Source organism: Fusarium proliferatum, assembly GCF_900067095.1.
Source record: "Fusarium proliferatum ET1 genome assembly, contig: FPRO_scaffold015, whole genome shotgun sequence".
Lineage (NCBI taxonomy): Eukaryota > Fungi > Ascomycota > Sordariomycetes > Hypocreales > Nectriaceae > Fusarium > Fusarium proliferatum.
Genome location: NW_022194804.1, coordinates 411,874 through 431,081, shown reverse-complemented (window position 1 = coordinate 431,081; position 19,208 = coordinate 411,874). Strand labels below are relative to the sequence as shown.

General features: G+C 48.2%; 10 protein-coding genes across 10 annotated transcripts; 3 read left to right on the top strand and 7 right to left on the bottom strand.

Moving 5' to 3' along the window:
• Nucleotides 1-779: 779 nt before the first annotated feature.
• FPRO_12439 (uncharacterized protein) lies at nt 780-1,262 on the top strand (the record flags this gene model as incomplete). Its single annotated transcript, XM_031224238.1, has 1 exon — nt 780-1,262. The coding sequence occupies one exon, from the start codon at nt 780-782 to the stop codon at nt 1,260-1,262; it is 483 nt and encodes a 160-aa protein (XP_031089516.1).
• A 133-nt stretch (nt 1,263-1,395) lies between these two features.
• FPRO_12438 (uncharacterized protein) lies at nt 1,396-3,099 on the bottom strand (the record flags this gene model as incomplete). Its single annotated transcript, XM_031224235.1, has 5 exons — nt 1,396-1,890; nt 1,936-1,989; nt 2,041-2,454; nt 2,502-2,578; nt 2,628-3,099. The coding sequence occupies 5 exons, from the start codon at nt 3,097-3,099 to the stop codon at nt 1,396-1,398; spliced, it is 1,512 nt and encodes a 503-aa protein (XP_031089515.1).
• Nucleotides 3,100-4,842: 1,743 nt separating this feature from the next.
• On the bottom strand, nt 4,843-6,570 carry FPRO_12437 (uncharacterized protein; the record flags this gene model as incomplete). Its single annotated transcript, XM_031224234.1, has 6 exons — nt 4,843-5,021; nt 5,072-5,765; nt 5,816-6,198; nt 6,244-6,339; nt 6,391-6,433; nt 6,481-6,570. The coding sequence occupies 6 exons, from the start codon at nt 6,568-6,570 to the stop codon at nt 4,843-4,845; spliced, it is 1,485 nt and encodes a 494-aa protein (XP_031089514.1).
• A 490-nt stretch (nt 6,571-7,060) lies between these two features.
• Nucleotides 7,061-9,014, bottom strand: FPRO_12436 (uncharacterized protein; the record flags this gene model as incomplete). The annotated part of the gene is made up of 4 exons (XM_031224233.1): nt 7,061-8,545; nt 8,596-8,741; nt 8,792-8,872; nt 8,930-9,014. The coding sequence occupies 4 exons, from the start codon at nt 9,012-9,014 to the stop codon at nt 7,061-7,063; spliced, it is 1,797 nt and encodes a 598-aa protein (XP_031089513.1).
• Nucleotides 9,015-9,903: 889 nt separating this feature from the next.
• Nucleotides 9,904-10,479, bottom strand: FPRO_12435 (uncharacterized protein; the record flags this gene model as incomplete). Its single annotated transcript, XM_031224232.1, has 1 exon — nt 9,904-10,479. One exon carries the CDS (start codon nt 10,477-10,479, stop codon nt 9,904-9,906), a length of 576 nt encoding a protein of 191 aa, XP_031089512.1.
• A 765-nt stretch (nt 10,480-11,244) lies between these two features.
• Nucleotides 11,245-12,825, bottom strand: FPRO_12434 (uncharacterized protein; the record flags this gene model as incomplete). Its single annotated transcript, XM_031224231.1, has 1 exon — nt 11,245-12,825. One exon carries the CDS (start codon nt 12,823-12,825, stop codon nt 11,245-11,247), a length of 1,581 nt encoding a protein of 526 aa, XP_031089511.1.
• A 581-nt stretch (nt 12,826-13,406) lies between these two features.
• On the top strand, nt 13,407-15,329 carry FPRO_12433 (uncharacterized protein; the record flags this gene model as incomplete). The annotated part of the gene is made up of 3 exons (XM_031224230.1): nt 13,407-14,330; nt 14,381-14,670; nt 14,717-15,329. 3 exons carry the CDS (start codon nt 13,407-13,409, stop codon nt 15,327-15,329), a joined length of 1,827 nt encoding a protein of 608 aa, XP_031089510.1.
• Nucleotides 15,330-15,395: 66 nt separating this feature from the next.
• FPRO_12432 (uncharacterized protein) lies at nt 15,396-16,334 on the bottom strand (the record flags this gene model as incomplete). The annotated part of the gene is made up of 1 exon (XM_031224229.1): nt 15,396-16,334. One exon carries the CDS (start codon nt 16,332-16,334, stop codon nt 15,396-15,398), a length of 939 nt encoding a protein of 312 aa, XP_031089509.1.
• Nucleotides 16,335-16,769: 435 nt separating this feature from the next.
• On the top strand, nt 16,770-17,209 carry FPRO_12431 (uncharacterized protein; the record flags this gene model as incomplete). Its single annotated transcript, XM_031224228.1, has 2 exons — nt 16,770-16,795; nt 16,843-17,209. 2 exons carry the CDS (start codon nt 16,770-16,772, stop codon nt 17,207-17,209), a joined length of 393 nt encoding a protein of 130 aa, XP_031089508.1.
• A 145-nt stretch (nt 17,210-17,354) lies between these two features.
• FPRO_12430 (uncharacterized protein) lies at nt 17,355-18,113 on the bottom strand (the record flags this gene model as incomplete). Its single annotated transcript, XM_031224227.1, has 1 exon — nt 17,355-18,113. The coding sequence occupies one exon, from the start codon at nt 18,111-18,113 to the stop codon at nt 17,355-17,357; it is 759 nt and encodes a 252-aa protein (XP_031089507.1).
• Nucleotides 18,114-19,208: the final 1,095 nt, after the last annotated feature.

The following is a 19,208-nucleotide window of genomic DNA, read 5'->3' as shown; positions in this document are numbered from 1 at the left end:
AAGCGTCCAGTGACGAGCGAGACATCAGGCGAGAAGAGAAAACAACACGTGTTTGCGGTAGATTACGCTTATCCGATACGATGTAGGTACCTATAGAGGTCTTTGCACACGAAGGGAAAAAGCAAATCTAATGATTTGATTACATGATACCGCCGTCGGTCACAAGGGGGGCAATACTTTACAAGCAGCATGGCACACGCGCTGACGGGCAGCATAGCAGAGCAAACAGCTCGAAATGTATCAGCGCGTCATTAAAGCATCGCTTCCGCAATCGTGACTGGCTATAATATTATGAGACGAATAAATAGTCTAGCAAACCATGCAGTGAATAACGTAGTTTGACAAACGTGATGCTGTGATGAGGTTGAGAGGTCAAAAGAGGCTTCATCCTCCAGGCCATAAAGGTAAAGAACACCAACGTAGGAGAGGTGATGCAATAAACTGTTCAAATCAGGTTCCTATATCTTGGATTCTGGCTCGAAGAATTTCTCGATCTTTCTCATTCAGTTTACTGGTCACTGTATGGATCTTATATTAGAATTCTTTGGCTATAAACAACAAATATTTTATATTCAGTGGAATGTAATCCGTTGGGAAAGCTTCTGATCCACTAGCCATGGCTATAATGCTCTACATCTTGGGCGAGTCTCAACAGTGATTCCTCCCCTACTTGATGGTATAAAACCTTTTAAAGGCTGTTTCTCTCCTACCTCCCCATTCTGTATTACACTCAATACATTAATTGATTGTTATATAGTGAAAGCCCCATACTATATCAAATGGCTAACAACGAAACCTCGATGTCTACCCCTACCATTGCTGCTCGAGCAAGGTGGCAGATCGCAATCGCCGAACACACGAAATACGAAGGTTTCCGTCATAGAATACGCAGTTTCCTCTTGAATCTTAACACCATGATACAATCGTTGCAAATTATCTCCCGTAATAAAGGCCCTGGTACCGATTTCGGTAGAAGCATGGCGGCATTAAGTCAAGAGATGTTTGCCAAGACAAGAGAAATGGACAGAGCTGTCGCAGAGCTCAACAATATATATACAGAATTTGATGTCAGAAAGCCTGTTGTAGAGGCGTGTCTGGGACTTGGAAGTGAATCTGCTGTCGGCACTTTGCCGGAGACGCTGGTGGCGTTGCGATATCTGGAGAGGTTTGAGATTGGAAATGCAAGGTTGAAACAGATGTGGGATGGCTTGATGCTTTGCTCGAGACAAGCACATATGTTGTCGCATGTTAACAGGAGGTAGGTTTGTTGACTAAGTCTCAGTACCTCGTGTGCAAGGACGCGTTGAATTTGGCGGTAGAAGCAGCCTGGTCCGATTAACTATTATATAGATAGAATATTATGTAGACGTTTTAACTGCAGCTTTGAAGTTGGAACTAATACTTAAAGCCACCCATCCTCTCTCTCAAAACACCTTCCGGATCAGCCTCGCGCTGCAACGCCTTAAACTTGGCATAATCTTTATAAGTACCCGTGACATTCTGATCATACATAGCGTCATTCATAAACAAAGGGAGATACTCATCCACATCGCCTCCATTCCTCTCGATCCACTCAGGAAGCTTATCTTCAATATAAGCAGTCAAATCCTTGGAGAACTGACGAACAGTATCGTCGTAGCGCTTCTCAACCCACGCGCACTGGATCTCGAGAAGAACGCGGTTAGGGTCGCTAGCGGTGAAGCCGATGGCGTTTCCGCCACGTTCTTCGGTGTGTTTGCCGATTGCGGAGGGGAGGGGTTGGAAGTCGACGGAGCATTGGGAGGCGAGACCGCGGAGGTTTTTCAAGTAGGTGCTTGTGATGTCGACGAACTTGTCGGCGATTTCGGCGTATACGGTTGAATCCTTGGGGAAGTAGGGAATTGTAGCGGTCTGGGATGTTAGTTGAGGCTAGATATTGGGGAAGAAACTGCGTACTCTGAATGAGATTCTCGAGTTCAACAGTGAAACTCCGGCGCCGTTGGACTTGAGCTATTACAGTGTTAGTACTGTCACATCCCAAGACGATATCAATTGGCTTACTAGATCAGGATACGATTGTGTCTTGGTAGTAGAAAGCGTCGACTTAATCTTCAACAAATCGGCAAAGGCTCCAGTGGTAGGAGGTTTCTCGCCTTGATAGAAGTAGAACAAAAGGTTGATTCTGCTGCTTCCAGTGAGAACGAGACTGGTAACAATGATAGCGGCCTTGGGATCCTCGTTGCTGTATGGGATGAACTCGTGCATCGCCTCATAGAGCTCATCTGTCTTGGACTCATCGTAGGTGCGAATACCGCCCCAGACCTTTCCAATGGGATAGGCTTTGACGGTGAATTGAGTGACGATGCCAAACTGGCTTCCACTTCCTCTCAAGGCGACGGCAAGTTCGGGCTGAGTCTTGGCGTCGACGTTGATAATTGTGCCGTTCCAGTTAACCATCTCCCAGGAGACAACGTTCTGCACATCGTTAGCTAGAGTCATTATAATTTCATGATTGATCGTACATCAGCAGCCAAGCCATATTGAGCGCTCAGAAATGAGATGCCACCCTGTGTAAGCAGACCTCCAACACCAACCAGTCCTAGAGCCAAGTCAGTAGTGCAACAACCAGCAACCCTTATAAGACATACCGAGGCGACCTCCAACGATAGCAACACCATCCTCGTTGAGCTGCGAAATAACATCATTCCACTCTCCACCTGGCTTGACATACGCAACCTTCTTATTAGCATCATAAGTAGCGCCAATCATCTCATTCAACGAAATTAGAACTCCATCACCAGCAGTAGCGTGAGTAGGGTTAGGGTCATGTCCACCACTCTTAGCAGCGAACTTGACATCGGGATACTTGTTTAAGATCGTAACAGCCTTGGAAACATCTTCAGCTGACTTGGCAGTGACGACACAAGCGGGCTTAATCTCCCGCAAAGCCGTGGACCAGTACCCCGAAGATTGACTGTTGTAGTTGATGGTAAAAGGCTGTGAGACGCGACCCGGAATGGCTTTTGAGATCTCTTCACAGGCTTTCTTTGTTGAAGCGCTTGGTGCCGCTAGGGCTGAAGCAGCGAAGAGGGAGGATACAAGGAGCGAATTAAGATGCATTATGGCGGCACTGAATGAATGACAATTTGCTTAAGGGAGTGAGACATGGTGGCAGTTAAATAGAGACGGAAACGAAACGAAACGAAACGGGTCACGGCATGCGTCGCACAGACGGCAGTGTCAATCATATCATACATAGCACAGCTGCCAGATGCGCCCTTGGCACACTCGTATCGAGAGCATTGGTCACATGCTTGCGGGGCAGAAACGATATTAAGGGTTGACTTTTGACGGTGATGGCGCAAGATAGCTTTGCTTTTGTCAAGTCATAGAATGGACTTCGTCGTCTCAGGACGATGGCATTGGTAATTCTCAACAGCTGAGTTTATTCAATCGCTATCATCCGTATCAGCACTATAATACGAACATTTGCTTCATCATGTATCTTCAATGCCGTCGGGACTGTTTTAGCTCCCTTCAACGTCTGTGGAGAAGAACCATTCCCCAGTGGATCTACACTTTCTTCTTTCTCGACATTCACGATTTCCATGACTTCTCAATACAACATTCCCCTGCATTATGCCCAAAAGAGCTAGCGCGAGTCGAGCGCGAGTCAGACTGAACATCATTTGGCGGATTGGCCTAGATTGCGAGATGCTTTGGCCAATCGCTTAATCACCAACTGGATTTACTTGTCAGTGCGTGATGTGGGAGAGATGGGACCTGAAACATTTTAGCTCCGGGGCGGTCGCGAGGGTTGCTTTTTGACGGCTTAGTCGAGAGGGACTAAAAATAAGGGAGAGCGTTGGTGCTGTGGATGGGGTCAAGCTTGCGAAGCTGGAGGAGGTAAGAAAACTTGGATCCTTGACGGAAATATCCAGGTAGCTTAGCTGGAGCTGAGTGGATTCTTTGCCGAGTTTATTTTGACATTCTCTTTAGTTTTCTTGTCCTGGGGCAGAGCTATTGGGGAAGCTAGGCTGTGAATTGATAAGATGAACGGGGCTAACCGAACAGCTGAAGTCGATGGACACTCTGCACGTGCTCACATTTGGAAATTCGGCACCTGTAATTGTTTTTGTTTTCTCAGATCAACTGTTGCATTAGCATAACTCACCTTAGACAATGGATTCGGCTGTGATAATTGCGAAATATACTAGATCATGGATCTATCTGTAGTCAACAGTTTTTGGAGGTTCAAGTAATATTTACTGCATTATCGGCTGGGATGTTTTGCATGCGGAAGTTCCCGCCAGATAAACGAGTGAGATTCATTACTTTCCCGTCGGCAAGTTCCATGACAGAAAACTAAAAGTCAATGGCTTGGACTTCAAGGCAATTTTCGCTTTTCAGTATGACCACTTGTTTATTTGATCGCTGGCTATGAGAGACGGCCTAGCATATCTTTTACTATACGGCCAGCTGATGCCAAAAAGGGAGGAGCGATTCTGGAGGAGCGCACGGCCATTTTGGATAAAAATGTTAAGAGATACTTGCTTATGTGGGCTGACAAAGTGTGGGCAGAAGTATTTCCCATCAGCCGATTGGGAATACCCTGTATACTGATGAAATGTTCCTCTTTCACCACGAATCCTCGCGCTGACATATTCGTTCTATAGCTGCACCATTACATAAACTCTCTTTCAGACTGCCAGCAGTTTTTTTCTTTTTTTCCAATTCGAGTGGATACTGAAGCTGCCATGACACTGCCATATTTTTGTTAATGCTCAGCACTGTCATCTCCGGCAATTTGGAGCCTGTGCATAGTCAAATTCACAAACTGAGGAATTGGCAGCACTTTATCTCCTATTCTAGCTGAATTAGGCATCGCCCTCTTTTTGGCGTTAGAAGGAAGTACGCTCGCAGCTCCATATCCTCTTCCGACATGCCCTCGATGCAGGAAACCTTGGCATTTGGAAAAGCGCGGAAGAATCTTGCAGCAGCCAAACGAAGCTCCATTCGTGCAAGATGCTTACCGATACACACTTAGAAGCCATTAGTAAATCGCGTGAAGCACTGAAGGTGAGCTACATACCTCTTGAGCCTCCGCCGAAAGGCATGACTGCGTCGTGCATCATCTTGCTACCCATCTCCCAACGTGATGGGTCCCAGGTTTCCGGATTTGGGAATACGCGCGGGTCGCGATGTAAGGTCCAAGCTTGTGTTGAAACAACAGTCCCGCCGGGAATGAAGTAGCCTGCAAGGTGAGCACCCCCAGCGGGCACGACCCGAGGGAGAGCTGAAGGGACTGCTGCATACAATCGCAGCGTCTCATCAATAATGTTGTTCAAGTGCGGAAGCTCACGAAGGTCATTGTGACCAAAATCATCGGGTAGTTCCATAAGCTCTGTGACCAGCTTCTGCCGGACATCATCATGAGAGCAGACGGAGTATATGAGGTACGTCAACGTCGTCGCGGTCGTATCAGAGCCAGCAACGATATACGCCTGCGCCTCAGCACGAATCTCATCATCTGAAAGGCCAGCTTCACCAGCTTCAAACAGCTTCCTGAACAACGTAGGCTTGGCTGCCGCAGGATTGTTTGCGAAATTTGTTTTATAGCGTGCGACAGCCTCGGCCGAGTAGTCTCTGATGCGTTGTGCAGCAGCAGCAGTTTCCTTGAAGACAGGTAGCGGGAGCTTGGTCGCGAATGATATGAGTGTTGGGAATGTAGATCGAATGGAACCTTTGGCCGCTAGACCTTCAAGATCTTCGATGTACTGGTTCTTCTGGTCATATGAGTTAGTAAAGACGAAAGACAAGTAAGGTTGCCACCCACTTTGCCGTGTTTCAGTATACCGAAAGACTCCCCAAAGCTTAGGTCCACAATAATATCGGTGGCCATAAATAACCAAAACTTGGCTACATCCGCTGCTCCGCGTTCATCCATTTCACGCTTCATGCTGCCAATTGCCATCTTGACATAGGCGTCGACAGTTGGCTCCACAGACTTAAGCGATGATTCAGAGAGGGGCGAGGACAGTAGACGACGATGATGACGGTGGAACTCTACGTCAAGAGTATTGAAGAGGTTTTTGGTGTTGGGAACAAGATTCTGGTAGAAGGGCGCTTTTCTGTAGCCATCTTTGACGCGATGGATCTCTTTGACTGCTGTGATTTCGGATATATCAACCTCGTGAGGTCCTACCCGCACCACGGGGCCTGAGGCCAGTTAGCGGTTTGCTATCTGGGGATATTCAAACGAACCGTATCGCTGATGAAGGTGGTGGACGTATTGTGCTCGTGTGCCCTTTAGCCAGTGATACTTCGGAATCACATCTGTCCAGCAGGATGTCCATGGACCTGCGTGACTGTGTTAGCGTTGCCGGGTGAATAAAGACACGGATAGCTCACCTGGTAGACGGGAAAGTGGGTTGAGGAAAATGGTAAAAGTTGCCTACAGATTGTTAGAGCCATAATATCAAGAGATAAGGCTTTACCCACATAATAGAGGAAGAATAGGACACAGAGAATTAGTATAACATGGCCAATCGCTTCTAAGCTCAGATAACCGCCCTCGAGATTAGGGTCCATGCTTGCAGGCTGAAGTTCTTGGTGTTTGGTGTAGATACATAAACTACAACACTTCGATCTTATATAGATGTAGATCCTGCCTACAATTACGCTACAAATCGGTCGCAAACAGCTTCCGATCCGACTTTTAAGCCGATCTGGCTGGGATATCTGCTGTCGAGGATGGAAGGTCCTTGACTGCTTGACAAAGAGGGGAGCGATCATTGGTTCAAAGGCCCCACTTTGGCGGACAACTGAAAGTCCGGGCTAACACCGAAGCGCGATGTGTCGGAGTTCTGAGAAGGAAATGCCGTTATGGGGTATATCAGAGGTGAGACAGCCGTAATAAGGTATGGGTTCAGAGATGATCATTCGACTGTGAGCTAGGGGTATATCGTGATATAGAGTAATCACGGTATTGGTCCATAAAGAAACATCATCATGTCTACGACTTCATTCCAACGACGATTCCATGTAATCTGTGGGGGCGCCATTTCATTGGTAAGCTAAGCTACGACTCGTCTCTGCATAAAATACTCCTCACAACGTCCCCCAATTTCTGCTCACAGTCCTCAGGTTTATCGACAGATCTCCATGCAACAAAACGATCTGGCCGGACGAGAACACAACCACTGTCACTAACACCTCTCTTCTCATACCAACGCCTATAAACGTCGATGTATTCCTGACCTGGGCCGATGCCAAAGACCTTGATAGGGATGTCCGTAGCTGTCTTGATGGCGTCAGCTGCGCTTCTCCAAGCGCTACCATCCACGCCCACCAATAAACAAAAAGACCCTTTCCCAGCCAAGTCTAGAGTCGAGATAGTGCCTAGGCGGTTTGGTTTGTCAATCCACGCGTGAGGCAGTCTGCTACCGGGATAGGTGCTGATTTGAACCTGCACGACTGGGTCACCTTGCAGCACTGGTCTTGGGTTGGGTTCATCATCCAGGTACACGGCCTTGGATGCATAGAAGTGATTTTGGGCCAAGCCAAGGCTCTCAAACTCTTGTTTCTTTTCTTCGAAGGCTTTATAAAGATCGGCCCGTCGCGTCGAGCCCTCCGGCGTCGCGTGTGATAGTTGACCCACCAGATCCATGCCCTCGGCAGACGGGGCCATCATTCCAAACACACGGAAGAGCTCTGCATTTTTCCGTATCTGGTTGTTGCTCTCTCGGACAAGGTCGGCACCCACTGGCTGTCTCTCTTGACTGTACGACGATAAAAGACCTGGACCAGCCCAACCCTTTGACACGTAGGCCACCTTCCACGCGAGGTTGTACGCGTCTTGGATGCACGTATTGCTACCGAGTCCAAAAGTCGGAGGATGTCTGTGTGCCGCATCACCTAGCAGAAACAGGGTCCGATCGTCTTTCGAGTACGATGCCGCGACTGACTCCCGCACAGTCCAAGCATCAAGCGTCAAGATCTCAACATCAAGGGAATTATCTCCAACAAGCTGTCGGATCAAGTCTACAAGCTCTTGACTCTGAGTGGTCAGGCCCTCAAAAGGGTTGTTACCCTGGCCACCAAAGGCTACCAGCACCCACTCGTTCCAAGGTCGAACAGCTCGCAAATGGGCAACGACACCGGGGAACAGGGTGCGGTCTGGCTGTATGATCCAGTGCAATCCGCAGAGACGCGATTCTGCCAAATGGTTTGCAAGATCTGCGCGGAACAAGACGTTGCACGCTTTTGGGCCTGGGTTCTGGGTAAGGAACTGGAAGTCGAATTGACGTGCTATCTCGCTGCGCGCCCCATCTGCTCCGAAAAGATATTTTGTGCGAATCTTGAATTCTTGCTTCAGGATATGATCGTAGACCGTGCACGTATAAGCAGGCTCTGTTGTGTGGCTCGAAATCGATTCAACTTTGAGGATCTCGGTTGAAAATCGAACATTGAAGCCGTTGTGTGATGCATAACGGAGAAGAAGAGGCTCCAAGTGTCGCTGAGTAAAATCAACATACTCACAGGGCGTGGTTTCCTTTCGTCTTCCCTAGCAAGTGCCTTCTTAGTCGAGAACAGAGTATGGCATGGTTCACTTACTAAAGATGTAGGATTTTCCTCCCATGCCGAGAGTCTTCCGTATTCCTCGCCAATCAGGCTCTTTGCGAAGCGTGATGACAGGATGAAGGGTTCTCGGATTGCGAGCCGAAGAACCTCATCTTCCAGATTAATATCTCGTAGGCACTCTTCATTCGTGTCAATGACTGCTTATGTGTGTCTTTATACGTAGTCCTACCTAATGCAAAGGGATTAAACCCATGAGCTCGAGGCGTATAGGCCGTATGTGGACTCTTGGAAATTACAAGACCACTCAGTCCTTTGCATTACTAATTAGCTTGCTGAACAGACCTTTGTGAAAAGATCCAAGACTTACCATTCTGCCCCATAAAGGAAGCAAGTGCAGCGCCGGCAGGGCCCGCGCCTACAATCAGGATATCAGTGTCAACTACCGCAGACATGGCGAATGGATGCGATTCAGTAAGTGATGCTTAACTGCAAACAGTGAACCGGAACTTCGAATTTATAAAACATCTCGGGCATTGGAGGAATACCGAGACTGATAGTCGATCTGATCGATTCATTTGGGGTTCGGACTTCGGACTTGTCCTGTGCTTCCGGCCCACAGTGACTTAGTCGGGGATGATTTACCCGGCTTCAGTCTCGTGAGTAGCCGTGTAGTGATAGAGAGCCTAGAAAGCGATCTTCTGATTCACGGTTGCATTGCAGCTAGAGGTGGTGTATCACATGGACAACGTGCATCTGGATTGGGAAACCCGTGATTGAGGGGCATCTTTCAGCAGCTAGCAGCGCAGTTATTCCGAATTGGCTCCTCCTTGATTCCAAATCACAGGACCCCAGCCTTCCACGAATCGCATGGCCGTGTTTGTATTCTGTTTTCCGACCTTTCGACATATCTCTGATCTGTCAGCTGTGCCCCGTATGTCACAGAGTATTTGTGAGAGTAATGAAGATGCAGTAACTCTGAGATCAGGCTTGCTTATAAATGCGCATGCCAATACACATGTTAGCGACGTATTACGAGCAATAATAGTACATGCTACGCCGTCGAGGACCAAGAATTCAGGCGCTGATAAAGACTCGTGTGACATGACCCCACCTCTGGGCAGCTTCTCAGCTTGTTCGTGCAATGATTACCATGGTTTACTCTAATTTTGATGTTTGCTACTGATAATATTCAAGTCTTTTGCTTTCTCAATGTCCCCCATGCCGGCTAATCGCGAGCAAAGATCCTACAACTCTGGCAACGTCAACTCTCATAACAATACCAAAGTTGCAGCAAATACCACTGCAGCCCAGAGGGTTAAACCAAGTCTAGTGCCTGCACTGTTACTCGAAGTGCGATGTCGTTGCTTCCCCAGCCTTGCCGGTTTCAGAGACACTTGTAGCTGTGGCCGCCTCGGTGAAAGCAGCAGTCTTGGCAGAGAGAAGATACGACCGACCAGCTGTGACAGTGACAGGAGCCCAGCCAAAGTATCCATACCCACCATAGAAGAACCCGTCAACGTCGCCGTGTTTGGTATACGTCGCTGTGACCCCCCGACCATCGAAGAATGTAAACGGGGCATGGCTAGTCGTATTGCAGAGTATGGACATCGTATAACATATCTGGCATTCGATCGAGAACGAGTAGCCTTCTTTCTCATCTTCGTCGACGGTACCTTCTCTCCAGATACCAGTGGTTACAACTCCGGATGCAGGTGTCTTATCGGCCCACGGACCGAGAACGACGGTGTTCTTGGTAATATAACATTCACCGTCTTCCCAGATCTTTTTATGTTTGGGCTTGTCGCAGTCCAGTACGAATGTCGTGGCTGTATGGTTTGCGCCGATGACCTCGGCGACGAGATTTGGAGTGCCGGTGTATTCTAGCATAAGCAAAGAAGTGGTGATGGCTGAAGACATGGTGAAGATGGGTATAAGCGATCGATTTAGAGATCAATTAAGGATGGATTAAAAAAGATGGAGGTAAATCATGGAAGGAAAGGGTCTTTAAACAGTGGGACAGCTGGCTTGTCCGGGAATATCGGCCACTGTTGAATTGGCCAAGGTCTTGGCTTCAGTGCCATACTCCCTTTCCCATCTCCAGAGCCTCAAGACGTATGTACGTTATTAGTGACACCATCGCGCGTCAACGGCCGAGTGATGGCTTTCAATGGTCATAGTAGAATAAAGCAATAACAATGAGGTCAGATAAAGTAAGCCTTGTATTGACAAAGGAAAGGCAAAATACCTCTCGTCAATGTAATGCTGTTGGCCTGCTTATATCCACCCAAAGTCGGCCCGCGCAATGACTTGCTTGCAGTTGTTGGTTGACAAGACTTTTAAGACTGGAGTTTTCCGGGCATTTCCATTTCTGGCGCAGTAGATATCGAGCAATCCTTGGACTAGTCATCTTTTTAGATGAGATTCCTATAAACGCCCAACTGAAACGGAATTGCGATTTGGAAGCTTTCAGCCAGGAACCGGGTTTGTAAATGAGGATGATATCACATGGTTTGAACTATGAGACAACTCATGTGAGCCATCGTTCGCAATCTTACTATGCTGAAGAAGTTCTACCTAGTACCTTTAAAATATTACCATCAAACTTGTGGCTCCTGAGCTTTTCTTCCAGTCTCAAGATCTTGCTAGAGCAGAGGAAATTGCCAATAATATGTACTTTAGACTCTAGAAAGGAGTTCGGAAGTCTGGATCCAATGGATCTCTCCGAAAAGCTCCTCGGCCCCTGGCGACGTGGCTCGACTCAGGTTCGAACAGGTTCTCACCATCTCCATACAGATAAGAACACACCGCATCATCTACCTCAATGAATTCATCTCCAACGCAGCCGCCTTCCCCACAACAGATCATATGTACCTTAGGCCTCTCTTCCGCTGGGCGTGAGCGCCAATCCAGATTATCACGCATCTGGCGAACGAGATCGTCATAGCCGTGTTCCGGATTTCGAAAAGCCAAGCTGATTAGCTCGACGCAGCGCAATGTGGGTGGCAAACAGGATAGAACATCGATTAAGTCATCTAGCTCTACCAGGAAGTTTGAGATACCGAAGTGCTGAAGTCGCGGCCAGTGATCGATCGGAAATACAGCCCGTAGGGGAAATAGAGGCTTTTCGAGGTCTCCTGGATCGAGTTGCTGAGGGAATGCATCTTTAATGTCGGTAGTAGCACGCACAGATAAATGCTCTATATCTTTAGCTTGAGCCAAAGCGTCTCCCAAAAGTCCTGTCTTGTATGTTACCCAGTCTTCATGCTCGATCACACCAGTGAACAGATGGAGGTCGACGTATCGGAAGCCTGGACGGCTCAGTAGAGTGCAGAAATTGTCGTATTCAGCGCAGGGTTGATCAAAGATACGACAATTCAATCCAGACATGATCTCATGCCCTCCAATCTGGAGCTCTGTGACTTGGTTCTCACATTCAACCAAGGCTCGGCTGACAAGTTGGTAGCCCCGCCACTTCTCTTTGTACTTCTCAGCGGTACAGTGGGTGCCGTAAAACCACTGATACTGGGCATCTCCTTCCTCAGATATCCATGAAAAGTCGTCCTGCCATTCCCCTGCATCATCCATTGGGGCAGTAGGCCATGCCTTTGGGATTGGGTAGTCGAAGCCGGGAGGAAACGCCCTGATCATAGGAGTCCTGTATAGTGGGTGGTAATGCCTCCCGTGAGTCGCAGGCGTGATGCTGACTCGTTTCAAGGATGTGAACCGCCGGAGACCATGTTTGAAAGCTTCAATATCAGCATTAGTTGCCAGAACGTACTTTTGGTCTTCCAACAACGGCTTGTAATATTCCCAGCACTCTGACAGTCCCATATGATTGTCAGCAACAGGAACGTTGTAGTTGTCCCACCATTCTTTATCAGATGTACTCGATCCTTTCTGAAACCACATCGGACACCCATTCTCAGTTACAATCTGATCTGGTTCCCAATCGTAATACTTCCATTCATTGTTGTATTGCCACATCTCCGGTCCAGTAAATAAACGAGCATCGTCCCAGATGATCTCAGTGACTTGATGGCGAAAAGTCTCGTGGTCGGCAATTGCGTTGAAGACTTGGATGTTGAGGGAATTTGCGGAAATGAAGACACGATCGAAATGGAGTGGTATCGCTTGTGCCATTGCTAAGCATGTTTCACGCAGTGCCTTGAGATCGCTGCCATCAAGATACTGAGAAATGGCATTGATTAATTCTTGGGGAAGACGTGGCAGAATGCACGGGATTTCTGGCGTTGAAGAAGCCATTTTGGTTGAGTCGAGGAAGAATCTGAGCTTCAGAGATTGGTGGTTGGCCCTCCTTATAAAAGATCCACAACCGGTGTGTTGGTCGCGCAATATCCAAGAATGGAGATCACCGAAAGCAACCAACAAGACCGTGCACCTCGAGGAGCCACTCTTTGGGAGCGAGGTCGGAACTCACTCCGTTATAGCCGTGACAATACTGATAACATTTAATACATTCTGTTGTTTTATGGCCAATCTGCCATACTGATAAGGAAGGGTTCGTTGCGCTCTGTTAAAATCAATTGGGGAATCCAGAAACGACTACAAGAATGAGCTTTTGGTAGTATCGTAAACTCTTTACCATCGAATAACCTCTATTGTACATGTAGGGATATGAATAGTCTTATGTTTTAGTCACATCGCACCTCGTTCGGAATAAATACACAGTGTTGACCGTAAACAAAGTATTTCCTCAAGTTGACTGACGTCTCGCATTCCCACTCTATTTCCGGAAGCCCGGATACCCGCGACCCCACTTTGGTACCGCTCCCATTTGACAAGCATCAGCCGGAATTCTCTTCCACGTAAATCACCCATTCACCATGGAGCGACTAGTCTCAGCACGTGTAAACACACGATCTTCGCTAGCATGTCTCGAGTGTCGGACAAAGCATGTGAAATGCGATGCTAAACAGCCGCGATGCAGTCGCTGCACGGCGTATGACAAGGCGTGCCAGTATACAGCTTCAAGACGCGGTGGCCTTGATCGAGCGGCTTTGACTGAGAGGCGGAGACGCCTGGCTAAGAATTCTGATGCGCAACTAGATCATATTGTGTCGGAGATATCTGTGGCAGTATCTGATGAGGGGATCACCTTGGGTGATGAATCTGTGACTGGGGCGGATTGCTTGGAGGTTTTTCATGCGAGCTTACCCGTTCCAACACCAGTACTAGAGAACCGCGAAACACCAAACTTCAGCCATGGCGGTCTCACCGACGATTCTTTAGTCAAGTCGTACTATGCTAACTTTCACCACTTGCATCCTTTCGCTCCCCCGTACAAGCACTTAGTCCAACTGTCTCAAGCATCGGCTTTCAACTTCAGTCCCCTCATAGCTTCCATGCGACTGATCGGCCATATCTACGACACCCACCAATGGTCAGAATCACTTAGCAGCGCCGCCGAGGCTCAACTGTCACAGTCCAAACCATCAGATGCTGTTCAAGTTCAAGCTCGTCTGCTTTACTCGATCGCTTTATTCTGGTACACCTTCAAGGCTGAGGCCAAAGAGCAGATGGATGCTGCCATTGACGTTGCCATAAAGTTAGAAATGCATAAGAAGAAGTTCGCTACTACATGGGGCTTCGGAGACCCGATCATGGTTGAATGCTGGAGACGAACGTGGTGGATGCTATTCATCGCGGATGCTTCCTACGCTGGAACTTTGGGAACGATGAACTTCAAAACGTTGCATGTTGAGCCTACTGCGGAACTTCCTTGTGAAGAGGCAGATTATGAATCAGGGGTCAGTGCTTCACATGATGCTAAAGGAAGTGACTCACACGCGCTCAATAGACAATACCTGCACCGAAGACTTTACAGGACTTCGATTCTCGCGAGTTTGATAGCGAAGACGTGGTATTCTCGTCATTCGCTTACCTTATAGGTGCCGTTCGCTGCGCAGCACAAGTTATTTGCATGTCCCCAAAATTCGCGACGAAAGAAAATTCAGAAGCCATCATACAATCGGCTGACTCAGCATTCGACGCTTGGCTGCTACTACTTCCGAAGGATAAAAAGCCAGTGCTGAAGGCAGATGGAACCATTGATGAGCTCATGTTTCAAGCTCACTTACTCATTCATGTGTATGTCCTTTCCCTCAACATGTTGAGAGTCGAACTAACTGTTTAGTGCCACTATCGGCATACACAGACCATTGTCGGATCTGAGATTTAACCCCGTTGAAAAAGTATCAAGTTGTGCTCGAGAACCACCGGCAGACACACCCAAACCAAATCTCGTCAACGTACACACTACGAGAATTCTCAAGTCAGTCAATGCACAGATCCAGCTCTTAGCTTTGCCGGTGCGCCCATTTCACCACACGCCTTTCACAACTTGCATGGTCAGCGAAGGGACTCTCGCCCTTCTCTCAGCTTGTACATACATGCTCAAAGACCAAGCTTTGGCAGTAGCGCGAGATCAGATCCGGTTGACCATTGGATGTCTCAAAGCCGTAGGCGAGGTTTGGCCGAGAACTGCGAGAAACGTCAAAGAGATACAGACTATTGCTCGTCATGTCCTGGGACTCGGAGGGAGTAGTGGGGAAGTCGGGAGTACTCCGGGATCAACCCAGGTTCCGAGTTTGACGCAGAGCGAGGGAGAAGGGAGCATGGAGTCTTTGCCGACGATGGACCAAGATGATAATGTCTTTGCGTCTCTGGGGTCTTTTGAGGATATTTGCGGATGGATCAACATGGGTGTGGAGCTGGATTCTAGCTGGATGGAAGGAGGTACAAGTTGAACACTAAATAGTCTATATAATCTCTACTCATGGACGTCTCTTCTTCATTACACTTCCAGATATACCTCAAAACTCTATCACGACTTTGTAGCCCTTTCCACGCTGCTTAGCATCCTCCCAAGCCTCAACCGCCTGCTCAAATGGGAACTTCTTGACAGCTAGTGGCTTCAGGACTCCCTTGTCGAACAGTTTTGACACCTGCCCCAAGCGCTCTACATTCGGCGATACGATAAAGTACTTGTACTTCACGCCTGGTAGGGATAAGGACTCAGATGGTTCATCACTGCCAAAGGCCCACGCCGGTGCAGGATCTCCAATCGTGATGATCGTGCCTTCAGACTTGACCGTTTCCCACGTCTTGGCCAGAACCTCCCCGCCTACAGTATCAAAGACAACATCAACGTCCTTCACAGACCTCTCCCAGTTTGGGGTCTTGTAGTCGACGATTTCGTCAGGCACATCGCCCAGTAGATGCTTATTCGTCGCGGATGCCAGCGCGATCACATAAGCACCCGTCAAGTGCTTGACAAGCTGCACAAACTGCTGGCCGACTGCGCCCGACGCGCCCGTAACAAAAATTCTCGTTCCAGCGTGGATCTCTGTATAGTCCAAAACCTCCCACGCTGTCAAGACTGGAATCGGCAGCGCAGCAGCTTCAGCGTTTGAAAGCGACGCTGGCTTCAGTGCGACTTCATCAGGAGTGCAGACAACATAATCAGCCTGGCCTGCGCCAGTGTGCGCTGATAGAAACGCAAAGACTTCTTGGCCGATTTTTAGGGGACCAGAATAGTCGGGGCCAAAAGCGGTGATGACGCCGGAGATGTCGTGGCCGGGGATGCGGGTTGGACGTCGATATGTCTCTCCCCACATAACTTCATCGCCAGTGACTCCAGCAGCGTGAACACGAACCAGAATATCAGACTTGACAGGCTCGGGTTTCTCCATAGAGAAATTGGTAGTGAGTTTTGGAGAAGACATGTCTCCAAGGATCTGAACGGCTTTCATCTTGATGTTGATGTTGAGGAGTTGTTTTCTGGTGTATAGAGTGTAATGATAAACTAATTGGTGATATTGCTAAGAGTTGATATCAAAATACACTCTTTCTGCAAGAAGAAACTGTTTATATGTTGATTGTCGTCGTAGGCAATTGCGTCCGGGGTTCGGGGACAGAAGGTGAATACCCGGATACCCGGGCGGGTCCTGCAATTGACGAGTGCCCGGCTTGTTTGTCTCCACCCGGAAATCGAAAGGCCGACAAGAAGGGTAATCATCGTCTGTCAATTGAGGAAGTACGACTATCCCATCATTATAAGTAGTTACATTACGGCAAAGAAAAGTACCTTTAAATTCTTTATCTCTTGTTATCTCTGGCTCCTGTGTCTCCGCCATCACAGCGCATCCATCACGACATAATAAACAGATAACATCTACTTCATCAAAATGGCAGACAGTTCTGAGAATGATACGTAAGTTAAGGCACTCCCTCATCCAGAATCAATCTAATCATTAGCAGCAATCGCCCCCGCGAAAACATCAAGATCCTTTACGACTACGAGCTCACCAACGCACCCGGCAAGTCCATCATTGGTATCGAGGTCCACTATGGTCCTAGCGGATGGACACCTCCGCATACTCACTCTGGTGCAACTGTCGCCGCCACTGTGATCAAGGGTCAACTCCTCAGCGGGATGAATGGTAACCCGCCCAAGGTGTACCATGCGGGCGAGAGCTTCCGCGAATATCCTGGATGCCATCACACCGTCAGCAAGAATCCCAGTGAAACTGAGGACACCACTTTCATTGCTGTGATGGTCATTGATACTGAGGTTGTGAAGAAGGGATATCAGAATCTAGTTGTTTTGGACAAGGAATGGGAATAAATTTGGGAAGCACACTCGGCTAGGGCCTATGTATGCTTAGTTGGTCTAGTACGCGTTCTGAGCTCTGCTAGATACAAGGTTTCATAATTCTTCATAGCTCCATCTCAGCTGCTCTGAGTATCTCAAAATACTCATAAGCTATTGTTCAACCACAAAGAGCACCAAGAAGAGGAATAGTCCCGGCCCCGTAAGGAATCGCCTCCCCAATAATAGCTCCAAGCTTCTCAACAATCGACTTGCAATCTCCACCCGAAGTGATTCCAGTAAGGCCATCAGTCTTGGCATTCATCCATCCATACTGGTTGCAGTTGTTGAAGATAGCAGCCTGATGAAAGTTGGGTGCATATCCCTGCCAGGCCTTAACACGCGAACACGCCCTTCCTCCGCTGGGGCACGCAACCTCCTCGGACCAAACCTGGTTGCGTCCAGAAGCATCGGCCAGGGACTGGGCAAGAGCATTTCGCATCTCCCAGCCGGAATAAACACCCTGAGCACTGACTTTGATGTCCTTTGAGTAGATACCTGTTGCAGTGACATACTTTGTACTTCGGGCCCAGTCACTGCCACTGTCGCATCCGCCTTCGTGACAAAGGTCGTAGACGTGGTGGAACAGATCATACGGGTTGAAAGAACCGAACTTGACAAAGTTCTTGCCGGTCGTGACGACGGTATGTATTTTAGAGCCATGGCAACTGTAGCGCTTGGCATGCTTGTTCTTCTTGGCCTCGACGTAGTAAGGGTTGTCGAGGAGGCGGTCCTCGCAGTTTCCTTCGGCGAGACATTTCTCGAGGATAGGGCCGCCGAGCCAGAAGCTAAAGTCCGTCTCGGCGGTTTGAGCTGGAGCAGGCGTAGCTGCTGTGAAGGCTGCCGAGCAGAGAGCGAGAAGAGAAGTTGAGACGAGCATGGTGATGAGGGGGGAGTATTGAGTTGTCGAAAGAGAGTGAGAGGAGACTGATGATCTGAGGATAAGGAAAAGGGATGAATTAGTGAAGACATTAGCCATGTCTTTATACACGTCGTTGAGGTTGACCGCTGTCGTCAAACTGAATCTCTTTTCATTACAATGCCATGACACGTGCAAGGCAGCATTTCGTGAAGTCCGAAAATACAACCTTCCATTTTCGCATTAACAGCTAGCTTGGCATTGCACTAGAACAAACATCATTCCATTCAATCAGGGTCCCACCTCGTGAAAGCCTCTCAATCACGCAGCTCTTGGCAGGGGATATAGATCTAAAAGGTCTCGACTACCAGGGGCAGTAAGGATCCGGCATTGGCGCTTGGCAGAAGCTTGTTCCTAAGCTTGTATTTTCGCTTATTTTTAACCATCATTGCGTTGCTGGCGGCTGATGGCCCTATCACGACTGTTGTAAAGTCGGCCGCTTTGGTGGAGTTGAGCCGCGGCCGACCTGGTCCACTTGTTGTTCTGTCAGCAGCTTATTCAAGGGACTTTTGCCAGGTTTCCACGCCAGGGAGGCAAAACGATTTAGGACAAAAAGACTTAAGTAAATTCAGTGTATTCTAGTATATCTTTAGACTAGATGATTTTGGCACCTTGTTTTCGTATTAGAACCTAAGGCTAGGGTCCTTGCTGGCTCGAGGCGATAAGAAGCTTATCAATGCGAGATAAGATAACAAAACATGATGCTGTGGAATTGAAGTAACATCGGGTCCTCCGATATGACTTTTCTTTCTCAGCCGCACCGGTTTTGCCTCGGCATCGCCGTCCATAAGTGGGAGCCAGGTTTAACGAAAGAATAGGACCTGACACTCTGAGCTAATTCTATTATTATCTGTCTCAAGTCTATGTCAAGGTGCCAAATATTCCACACTACCCTAGACCCGAACTTCAGACATTGAATTAATCTCTATATGTACAATAGTGAGAAAGTGCCAATACTTTACATACAGAATCATATCAGTGTCTACCATCTATTTCTTGCCCCCGAGCTGTAGTGACGAGCTGTGTGTACTCATTCTTGATCTCATAACAGAGCCG